This window comes from Sus scrofa, chromosome 13 (assembly GCF_000003025.6).
Source record: "Sus scrofa isolate TJ Tabasco breed Duroc chromosome 13, Sscrofa11.1, whole genome shotgun sequence".
Lineage (NCBI taxonomy): Eukaryota > Metazoa > Chordata > Mammalia > Artiodactyla > Suidae > Sus > Sus scrofa.
In genome coordinates this window covers 53,078,143-53,090,304 of record NC_010455.5, presented here as the reverse complement: position 1 = coordinate 53,090,304, position 12,162 = coordinate 53,078,143, and the positions used below count along the sequence as shown (strand labels likewise).

At 40.6% G+C, this 12,162-nt stretch overlaps 1 protein-coding gene across 4 annotated transcripts in view; it reads left to right on the top strand.

Annotated features, from left to right (window-relative positions):
• EIF4E3 (eukaryotic translation initiation factor 4E family member 3) overlaps positions 1 to 10,105 on the top strand; it is a 72,136-nt gene extending 62,031 nt beyond the window's left edge. For all 4 annotated transcript variants that reach the window (XM_021070855.1, XM_021070856.1, XM_021070857.1 and 1 more), the window contains one exon: positions 4,574 to 10,105. In XM_021070855.1, the coding sequence (XP_020926514.1) occupies positions 4,574 to 4,620 (47 nt within the window). In that variant the 3' untranslated portion in view covers positions 4,621 to 10,105. The remainder of the gene's footprint in view (positions 1 to 4,573) is intronic.

Here is a 12,162-nt window from a genome sequence, read left to right as displayed (position 1 = left end):
AAAAAAAAAAATTACCTTTGACGTGAAGCAACAATAACAAAAATGTTATTCTATGAGCTGGCAGGCAGATTTTCAATCATCCCCTTCATAAACAGGAATTTATAATGTATAACATCTGTATTTGTGGAGGAACTTGTTCTGAGCATGGGCATGATTGAGTGTTCTACTGAAATGCTAATACGTCCTCATTACGGATGACTGTGACACAGGAGAGAATTCACGCAGAGTGGTGAAATGTTCACAGTGTGAATAGGTGTGTGGACCCATTGTTTCCATCATGATTCATGTTCATTGCTTTTGTGTGCTCTTTTGAAAAAGTCATCTTTTTCATAATGAAAACAGCTTAGTGCTATTAAACCAATGTTTGGTAGATCAAACTGTGGGTTATAGTTTTAACAATGAGTTAGAGAAAAGGATTGACAGCCCGACGCGTAGATGATGAATTTCCTATTTCCCCAGCGATTCTGAGTTAGTAACCCACTTTTTTAAAACCACGGTATTTCCCTGAATCTAAGATGCCCTTGATGCGAAGTGTTATTTCAGTTTGACTGAGAAAGAAAAATAAAAGGCTCCTAATTAAACTATAACACATTCTTGATCCCAGGGGTCCTCAAATGTGCAGGGCCGGTTGGTGGGGGGAGCGCATCTTAGAATTGGTGAAATACACTCCATTATTGATTCACTGTTCCCAAACCCTTGTCAAAAAGGAGAAGGAAAAAATCAGATTTTGTTTTGTGATTGTCTTAGGATGACATGAAAACTGAGGCCTCCCTCTCAGGAATCGTAGTCACAGGCCCAGTGGTTTAGACTTGAAGCAGTGGGACGGATCTGCTGCTGCAGGTGTTCCGGACGTGCTTGGCGTCTGAATTTTAAACAAAAGTTTACATAAAAGAGGCAGAGTTGGCCCTGCAGAAGTTGCTTATTGATTGTGCAGTGTGGAACTGGAGCATTTGTAGATGCAACTTTGATTCTTTAGGGAACAGTAATTGTATTTTCAACTGAAGATACTAATGAAAAGGTCACCGGGGGTCTTTTTTTTCTCCTCCACGAGACTTACCCCAGCAGAATCTCTCCAGCAGGCAGTGTGTTCTGCCGCCCGTTATGAACGGGGCAAACACATTGTTTATTGCCTTTGAACCTGCTCCACATATGACTCCAAGGAGGAGAAAAGCAGTTTGGAATCTTAAGTCAGGTTTTTGTCCCTGTGGGTTTTTGTCCCATGTCAACACTGTGACCTCGGGCATGTCACACTTTCTCATCCTTCCACTTGCTCATCTTAATATCAAGGAGGTTGGTCTTAAATGGTCTCCAAGGTCCCTTCTGCTTCAAAATTCTTCAATTAAATTTCTAGGTAACACGTTGGTTAGCAGCAGGTTCAACATGATAGGCACACTTAGGCCACAGAGGTAATTAGGCCTCTGAGTGGTTAGACTAATTTTTAGGGCAGTGACAGCCATCAGGTAAGACTAAGCAAGGGAGCGTCATCACTTAGCTGATATGATGGCTGGGAACGGGGGATGGAAGCTGAACAAAGGGGCAGGATTGCAGCCCTCAATGTAGATGCCATTGTCAAGTTTGCGAGTCAGGCAGAACAGGCTACAGGTCTTAGTAGAAATCTATATTTTATTGGCATAAATTAAAAATTCAGAGATTATTCAAATAGAAATTGGAATGGGGAAAAAAACAAGCAATTGTCTTGATTTGAAATAAAGCAGGCAGTCCTTTACTCAGTAGGGCTCTACCCCACGTGCTGCAGAATTGATGTGGAAAATGAGGTTGGGGCAGAAATGTTCCTGCCAGCTTGATGAAGAACAGTGGTAGTGAGCTGGGTCAGGAGTGGCCAGCTCCACGCTTTTCCTGTGTCTTGTTAATGGGATCCTGGTGTAAGTATTCCCAAGTGTACGACAGCCACGTCACAGGTTTTCCGTGGAGAAAGAGCCCTAGTGAATCTGGGCATGGCCTCCAGCCGGGTGGGTGACAGTCCAGCTGTTGATAAGTATACGAGCTGGATACAGACTGGTTATTTGACTGAGCAACTGAAATGGACAGAGGCCTCCCCCACTCCCCCAGATTCTTTCAGGTTCTTCAGAACAGCTGAATGACAAATGTCTTCTGACGTGAGCATTGTTTAGAGGAAACTATACTGTCAGGCCATATCTGCCCCCTCTCACCTGTTTTTGTATGGGCTGCAGCTAAGAATGGCTTTCCTTTTTTTTTTTTTTTCTTTTTAATTTTTTAATATTTAAAAAATTTTTTTGCTTTTTAGGGCTGCCTGTGTGGCATATGGAAGTTCCCAGGCTAGGGCTTGAATTGGAGCTGCAGCTGCCAGCCTACTCCACAGCCACAGCAATTCGGGATCCGAGCCGAATCTGTGACCTATACTGCAGCTCATGGCAACTCCAGATCCTTAACCCACTGAGCAAGGCCAGGGAATGAACCCCCATCCTCAAGGACACTGGTCAGGCTTGTTACCACTGAGCCACAACAGGAACTGGCTGGGAAAAAAATCAAAAGAACTGCATTTTGTAATTCATGAACGTTGTATGAAATCCAGATTTCAGTATATATATAAAGTGTATTGGCACTGCCCATGTGTATACATATCATCTGTAGCTGCTTTAATGTTACAAAGCCAGAGTTAATACTTGAGACAGAGACCCTGTGGCCCACAAAGCCTAGGATATTTATTGCCTGCCCCTTTCTGGAAAAAAAAGTTTGCTGACTCCTGGCTTTGCACTTTTCTCTATTCCCTTCCAACCAAGACTAACCTAAGGCTACAGAACTGTCTCTGTTCCCCAGAACTCTCCTAATTCTGAATGTTCTGTCTCCATAACCCATCAGGATTGCACTGTCTCAACTGTGACTGCCCCAAACTGTCCCTCACACTCAGTAGTACAGATCAGTGGACAGACCTCATCTCTGGATGTATAATTGGAAGCCCAGCATCACTAAGAAGGCTGTGGCTCTCCTGCTTGGCCCAGAAGCACAGCATATTTAATTGCAGAGCAGGTCACGTTTTCTTTGATGTCTGCCCTAAAAATCTTTCTTTAAAAAAAAAAAAAAAAACAGCATGAAAAGTGAAATATTGGAGTTCCCATTGTGGCTCAGCAGTATCGAACCCTACTAGTTTCCATGAGGACTAGTATCCATGAGGTTTGATCCCTGGGCTCACTCAGTAGTTTAGGGATCCAGTGTTGCTATGAACTGTGGTGTAGGGTGCAGACAAGGCTTGGATCTAGCATTGCTGTAGTTGTGGTGTAGGCGCAGCTGCAGCTCTGAGTATATCCCTAACCTGGGAACTTCCATACGTCGTAGGTTTGGCCCGAAAAAGCAAAAAAAAAAAAGAAAAAAGAAAGAAAAGAAAAGAAAAGAAAGAAAGAAAGAAATATCTATAAAATTCTCCGTGTGAGAAATGTTCACTTACATCAATTCAAATTACTGACCACCATGAGGAATTTGGCCAACCGGAGGTAACCCTGGGAGCTATCAAGTGTGCTTTTCCTGGTGTTTTATCCAAGTGAATAGCAAGTTTGGGTGAACATCCATCCCTAAAGAGAAAATGGTCCTGTTCCCCACCTCATCCCCAGCCCTCACTAGTCTGAAGAATGGAGTCCTTCTTAAAAATACAGACTTGGGGGGGCTTGGGAGATGAAATGGGCAAGCCCTTGTCTGCTTCCCTAGGACATCCTTTGCTGCCAGTGGGGGGTGGAGGGAGCAAAGCTCGGGGATCCTGAGGGGCCCTTGGCTTTACCAGACCCAAGTTACAGTCTGTTCACTTGAGAGAACAGACTCTGCCCCTTTGCATGATGATGGTTAACTATCATCACAGGAAGTGGATTTTCAAACTTGGCCTTTTGCCTTGAAGGAACTATTATATGTTTCACAGGTCTCCCAATTCCTGCTTCCACTTTATAAAAGTTTAAGTCTTGGAAAAACATTTTTGGTAGCATTCTTTTTTATTCTAGAGTTCCTAATTGTCATTCGTTTTTTTTCAAGCCAGACAATAGGGCTGGACAAAAAGAGGGTGGGGAGCAAAAACAAAAACAGAAAAACATATGATTGGGAGAAATAAAAGACCCATCCATTGAAGGAAACTTAATTTCCCACAGAGGGTGTTCAGGAGTGGGGGCGGGGGAGGGGAACATAAGCAAAGTGCCACCACCTTTGCATTGTTCTTCGTTTTGTTTTACTTTTGTTTGATTTTATTTTGAATTTGAGGCTTGTGAAGGCCCCCTCTCAGGTCAGTGAGGTCCCAGGCCCGAGTTCTGTGGGGCAAGTTTTCCCGCAGCCTTTGCCTGTAGCCCATCAGCTCATCAGGATTATTCATCCTCTCTGGCTCAGCCAGGAGAAACCGGCAGACTGCCCATTGCTTGTTTATTTCTTGTTTTAATTTTCATTATTACGTTTCTCAGGAAATGCACGCCTTAGCTAACAGTTACTGGCACAAAAAAGGTGTTTGAGTTCTTGCCAACATTTGGGGAAACTGAATGAGATGCCTTAGAGGAGGGTTGCCCCATCCTTTGCTTAAAGTTTTCTTTCCTTTTTTTCTTTTTTGTTTTTTTCTGTCCTTTAGCCCATGAAGAGCATCATGCTTTTGAAGGTGGACGTGGAAAACACTAATTGCACTCTGTAAAGAATTCTTTGTCCTTTGCTGATTGGTTTTGGAAACGGTCTTAACAGGAGGGAGAGTGAAGAGAAGACTTGCCGAAGCCCGATGCTGGTCCATTTAGAGTGGGTTTCTGTCCTTGCAGATTGAGCAATTAGGACTCAAAGTGGCAGGTGGGGTGGGGGGAGATGGGGTGGGTTTCTACCGGCACATTACTTGCTTTTTTTTGGCTTTCTGAATTCTCTGTTCTTTTCACTCCCCCAATTTTTTTTTTTTTTTTGCCCTTTTAAATTCCTCATTCAGTCTAATTATTGTTTTCTGCACTCCCCTTTCATTGAGGCACAAGAAATCGGTTTCCCTTTAAGTAGCTCTGCTGTACCTAGTTAATGAGAATATGCATAATCATGATAATACTGCTTTTGAAAACCACACTGTACTCAGAGGAATACTAGCTTGGTGAAACCTGTCTTTTGATTATTTGTTGTGACACATTCCTACATACTCTGCACTGGGCATTGTTTTTTTCTGTCCCAGGGAAAAGGAAAACCTTACTTAATCTGATTTTTGCACTGACAGCACACATATCTTTTATTTTTCCTTTTTAAGCATTTTTTTTTAAGAGATGAAAGGAAAATAATAGTTGGGTTGCCAAACATGAAAACTATAATCACAGTTGAGGATCAGGATATAAATCAAATTCTAGGTCTTTGGACCCTCTGTGGAAATATTTTCTAACCAGAATTTCAATTTGGCCTTTTCAAAGGAAGGCTTAGAGTGGTAGCAAGGGGGTTGTCTCAGTAGGAAACCTTATAATTTCTGATTTAAAGAGGAGGTGATATTTTAATTGTTTGAGTTAAGCTTCTTCCGAATTTCAGGTGCATATACCCACTTAGGGCTTTCCAAGTCAATTCACACACATTCTGTTAAACGAGTCCCCTTTTTTCCTGCTCACATCCTATGTCATTTCCTGTAATGGATCGTCCTCCAGCTAGGGGAATTTTTCCCCCTTGCCTTCTTCATTTAGGAACAGAAGTTAAATCTCATTTCCAGAATGAATGTGAACATTCACAGAGATGAACTCTTAACTGCGTTCTGTTCATATTAATTTTGGAACTGTTGAGATACGTCCTATTACGTTACCAAATAAGTACTGGGTTTAGTAGAAGGAAGTGACCTCCCCCCCCATGCACCCCCCCAATCCTGGAACACTCAGAATGTTCCGATTTCCCTCTTTCCACTCTGCCAAGCCTCCTGCTGCGTTTTACCTGAAAGAGGCAGGGCCCTTTGAAGACCCTTCCTCCTGATGGCTATTTTTCTGGAGTCAGGGAAGCCAGGACATGCTTATACATGTCACAAAAGGATGGTGCACTCAGAGCTCCGTTGTACCCAGGATTTTTAATTCCTCTCGCAGTATTGACCAGCAGAGAGAGGTGGTAGCTGCTTCTAGCCGTCCACCTGTGTTTGTAAATAACCTTCGCCATTCAGGCATTTTAATGGACTTCAGACAGTATCTATTTACAAAAGTTGTGCCCTCCACTTGCATTACTAACCATATCAGCCATAATAACAATGATCATAGTTTGTTTTTTTTTTAACGTTTTTGTTCTCAACTTTTCTTCATTGACTTCAGAATGAGGTATATCAGACCCATTTTTTAAAAGCCTGGAACTTCTTTCTTTAAAAGATTGTGCTAACATCCAACTTGTTTTTAAATTACTCATCAAGGATTTAGAAAAATATTCGTGGCATGAATTTCAATTCTTTTTTATAATATAAGTATTTTTCTGATAGATTAGACAAAAAGGATATAATTGACTTATCTTCATTATAATTGTCATATATATTTCCAGAAGTAAATGGATTTTGAAGTATTTTTATTTTTGAACTTTATTTAAAGTATTGTGATGACATGTTCAACTTTTGCATGTATGTAGCTTTTGAAGTAAAAAAATAAAATGAAAGAAATAGGAATGTTAGGCTCCCATCACTGTTTTCTAGTTTCTTTTGTTTATGATCACAAAACGTGGCTTAACACACAAAGTAAATTTTTGTCCCAGAGAACTTGTGCAACTCTTTCTGACCCTGCGGAAAATGCCAACCCTGAGAAGGATTTAACTTGCTGGAGTTAAGAACCTATCATCTATGTTCCTCTAAGGGAGGATTTTGTCAGATTTTGCTCTGGAAATTGTTTTAATTGAATATTGAGTTCATAAGAGACAGTGTATGAACTAAGCTGATTTAATCAGTTTAAAAACCTCTCATTACCTTTTTGGATTAAAGAAGCTAATGCTCTTGTGAGATAGAAGAAAATATTTTGCAGGGCATGTGACTTTTGTGTTGGGTGGCGAACCCACCTTGGCCGTTGCTGGGAAAAGTGAGCGCTTGCAGCAGAGTCCCAATGTCTTTCAGCCACGTCCTTGCAGGTGTAGCCTGGGCTCTGCATCGAGACATCCAGAAGCCAGAGAGCTCACCCTCTGGTCTTTGTCACGCCTCAAGATCTGTGATGCAGAGCCAGGGACTCTGACTGAAATCAATACACCTTTTCTCTTGCTATTCTTCCCCAGGCTGTCTGATTTCAGGTGCTTGCTTACATCTAGCAAGTTACACCCATCGCATAAGGATGGATAATACCCATTTAAAGTAACTTGTCTGTATTTCAGCTTACTTCTGTGAGTCCTTATTGAAATGCTGACTTACTCCATTTTAATATTTCCTTGGCCACTTTCCCACATTTCTGAACTAAGAGTGTATAGTTTATACAGGACATTTCCTTTTAATATAATGTGTCTATTAAATTCAAGATAGAATTGATGGGGAAAAAAACCCCATGAATAGGAAAACACAATCCTAGTAAAGCCTAAGTGGAGTTTAACTTGACTCTGACTTTCTCCACTGTCTTGAATTTAGCTGCACCCTATATCAGTCACAGGACACTATCCTTCAGAGAAATGTCGAGTATGGTTGGGTCCACTAGACATAATGTATAACCTCCCAACAGAGGGATTGTCCCTTGTGAAAGGACAGGGGAGTAGCCAGTGTAACAGAGCTGGGCTTTCAGGTCTGCAGGCTACATCCTGATCCAGGCTTCCTTAAACAGACAGCACTCAAAGTCTGTCACCCTAACCCCAAAACAAATCACCCTGTACAAGCACTAAATATCCGATCTAATCTGGCCATTGATCTTATTCCACAGTCCTTGTTATAAACAGCTCTCATTCTCTCCCTGTCACATTCAGTGACTGAAGCGGTGTCACAGGTTGGTGTTTGAAAATAAACTTATTATTCCAGGAGATGGGCCTTTGCTCTAAGATGCCCACCTCTTAGAGGAGCCTAACTTTTGTACTGCCACAACTCTAACAGCATTTGGAGCGATCACATGGTGGCGCTGCCTTCCCGCGCGATGGTGCTGGCTCAGCAACATAATTTATCCAGCTCTGTATAATTATTTTAAGGTTCGACTGCATACAGCTCTTGTGATCTTATAAAAATTTGGTGAGATACTACCAGTAGAAAAGTTTAGCTCTCCTGCACCTAATAAAAATATGTCAAAGATAGAACACTCCGGATGTGCTTGAAAAAAAAAAAAAAAAAAAAACCACCTCAAATTGTGGGCTCTCATTGAGCCGATAAGTAGTTAGGAAGAGAAGGAATGAAATAAACTAACATATAGGAAATACCAGAAATATTTTATCCAAGTGGGCAAATACTGTGCCCAAAGGGAGAAGTAAAATTAGAGTTTGATTCCTTTTTTTTCTTTTTTCTTTTTTTTTTTTTTTTTTTTGCTGCCTAAATATGAAAGTTCCCCCTTAAAAATGTAAGTCGGCCATTCACCTTTCCTCTATAGATGTTTCTGTAACATTTCCCTCATTACACATGTAAGTAGAGGACTGCCTGTAGGTAGTTTATTTCTTGCAAGAGTATATGCAGACTGATTGCAAATTACTTAAGAGTTTGGTGACTCGGGATTGGAAATGCCTGGAGCACTACCTCAACAGCAGAGAGGCATCAGCAGGTGAGAAGGAAAAAAAATAGGAACAGGAAGGCAGTGCAAAATCCCTTGGAACCTTTTCTTCTATGTAGTGGTTAACGGTGGCGTCTTCCTCTGCATCTCCCGTGAAGAAAAAAAAACAAACATACTCCTCACACATCTGATGATGCAGTTCTGTTTTTGTTTTCTGCTTTTACATATACATCAAAATTCAAGAACACTTCTTGTTAGGTTAACCCATTCTGGCTCAGAGTCACTTGTGTTGGTCTGGCTGACAGGACTCCACTTTTAAAACTCACAGAGGTTTAGGATTTTAGAGTGGAAGGGACCTTCGAGATCATCTACCCGTGCCTCTCACCCCTTAGCATGGAGAAGCATCACTGGGGTGCTTACTTAAGATGCAGATTTCCTGACCTCCAACCTTTCGTTTTGAATTCAGCAGGTGTGGGAGGCCTAGAAATCCGCCTTCTTAGCAAGTGCCCCAGTGATTGTAATGTGGGTGGTCCCCAGACCCCACTTTTCGAACCTCTGATTATTTCCAACCCTCGGATCTGACAAATGAGGAGAACCTCCCCCCCGCCCCCAAGCTTCTCAGGTGACCTGATTCAAATGTCTCATACCAGCAACCTTCTGAAGGCTGGAGAAAGCCATTATTCCTTAGATTTGAGAAGATGATGGTTGTAAATAAGAACTTTATGGCTAGGGCCACAAGCAGTGATGGGTAGCCCATTTCCGGAAGTCCATAACATAAAGCCCTTAATACAGACTGGTGGCTTTTCTCTTTTCTAAATACCATTTCAGCCTGTTAAGAGAAAAGAAATTAATGTTCAGAAAAAGTAGTTACCCCATATGTGCAGTAACTACTTTTCTATAATGTCTTATGGCATCTGGGGTTCAGCATCATTGAACAAGATTAAATGAACGTTATAGAGCTATAAAATTGCATGTAAAATAACGCAAAACTGTTCAAATGACTATCAAAGTAGCCTGGGAATGAATTTCCACTAAAATTAATTGTCACTCCTAGACTTAGCTTAGCAAAGCTGTTACTAAACTGGAAGGATTCTTTAATACATAGAAGTGTCAAAAAAATCAAATAAGGAGTCATTGTGAAGTCAATATTATTTTGTTCATCATTGCTACTAAAATTTAGAGTCCCATTGTATATGTGTGTGTTGACTGTACCTTATTAGAATATCCAATAAAATAGCCTTTTGGATATTCTATGCTCTTGTGTCCTTCAGAAATCATGAGGTTGAAGAAATCTGTGTTTAAATGTGTTTGTTTTGGTTGCTGCTTTAAAAAAGTGATTAACTCATTTATCGAAATGTATGATTTCTTGCTGAAAATTTCACCTTCTCATGTTGAAGTCAGGATTTCTTTTAAAAAAACTTTTGTTTTGGAACAAGTGTTTGGGATTTATTGAAGTGGCACTTTTGCATGAGAGAAACAAGCATGAAGTAAACATAAGCATTTCTGAGTTTTCTATAGAATTTTTTTTTTTTTTTTTTACATACAAACAAGTGACTTATAATGAACGTTTAAGGAGATGAAAATTTTAATTTTAGCCCTTCCCATTAATGAGGAATGAGAGATACGAAAGAACTTTGAGCATTCTAATAAAGTCACAGGGTTTCTGTTTTCAAATAGAGCTATTAATTGTGTGAGCATACATTAAGTTTCTCTCCACCCCCCCAATTTCTCAGCCCTTCATCAGGTAATGTGGCTGACAGCCATTATATGTTTTTTTTTTTTTTAATTTGAAGTGTCTTCTCAGTAATCGATTAATAGAAAGTCACCAGCCCTTTGCATGTCTCCTCACTGAGGCTTCTGTTTCATTGAGATTGTAACTCAAAAGGATTTCAGAGCTTACACTAGTGAGCCCACTTTAGCTTGGGACCTCCGGCACCATTTGTCCCACATTAAGCATCTTATGAGTTGCATTCAAAATTATTCATTCTTTCAAACTGTCTTACCTGTGTAAGTTGAAGCAGGTTTATTTGCCTTCTGTTTTGGATCTGCTTGTGCCCCTTCCTCCCCCTCAGCTACCATCTGTGCCCTGTGCATTTGGGGCCCTTTCACATATGGCTACAAGCTGGTGTAATGCCCTCCCCTTTGATCTGGCTTCATCTTGTGATTTGCTCAGTATTTTTAAGGTCAGACTGAAAACTTTTTCTGTTCTAGTTATTTTTGATTTTGTATTGTGTGTTGTGTTTGATGTTCAGATACATGTGAAAGTTGCTTCTCTAAGTCAGTAATTTTTATTCCAGCCTTTTGCAGCAATAAGGTAAGACTAGACGGTACTTTTCTTACTTGCAAATGTAGCGATTTATGTGTTTAGTGCATGTGTTTGGCCTCGTCATGCGAAAATTCTTGCCGTTTTCTAATTTGGGACTCTATTGCTGTGAATTTGCGCCCCCCCCCTTTTTTTTTCCAGCTATAACTTCATGGAGTTTAAATGTTCATTCATTTGTAGAATTTGTAGACCTTTTCCCTAATCTGTTGCCGCTAATTCTCATCCTGTGGTTAGGGTCTGTAGTATAGAAATGTCGTTCTTCTCCCTCAGGTGTAGAATTACATGCAATTTAATTAACTGCACTGGTTCGTCTTAATGAGGTTCCAGGTATATGTGTGGTGACTGTCAAACCCTGTTTATTCCAGCACCTACTGAAACTTCCTGCCTACCCATCCCCATACCCTAGCATAGTGTATGATGCCTAGTAGGTCGTCCATGGTCCTCTGGCAGGAAGCAGCTCTTTCTCTTTCTTCTACTCTCATGCTGAACATATCTGGTGATAGAGTCCATTTTGGTGCCTTAGAAAACACATTTCTCTTCTTTTCATTCTGTTTATTGCCCCTTTACCAAGAATGGTTTCATTTTAGAATAAGCCAATCACACTTGTTTCTCTTTTGCCGATAAGATTCAGTTGTCCCTTATGCAGCCAAGTCAGGTGGCTTTACTTTTCCTTTCTAGCTAATATACCCCTTGAAAAACAAACAGAAAATACCAGCCAACTCTTATTTCTCCCATTCGTCTGCAGACTTTCCAGACTTCCCTGTATCTCCCTATAAAAGCAAGCAGTTCAAGATTATGCATATGATGCCCAATTGATTTTAAGACAGCGAATTTAATAAAAGCTTTGAAGGGCAAGGTATAACGCTCTGAAGGCGTTAAGATTTCCTAATATCTCCTTCTCGTATTTGAGTCTGATTACTCCTGCCATGTATTCTGTATGTATTTTATCATCTCGTGGTTATCGATGTACTTTTTAGAATGTGTTCTTGGTTGTTTTATTAGCATAGTCTTTGCTTTCCCACCTAAAATACAGGGGTTTTTTGTTTTTGTTTTTGTTTTTCGAGGCCAACACCAGTGACTTCTAATGTTTAACTGCTGTTAAAGAATTTTTAGCTGCTTTCACTAATGAATGTATTAAAAAGAAATCTCTGGAATCCTACAGGAAGGTAGGTCTTTTGTTATAAAAAGAAAACAGTAGCACTTGCAAGGCTCCGCAAGTTAAAATGTGTATCATTGAAATATGTGTCCACTTCCCATCATCTGGCCAGGCCA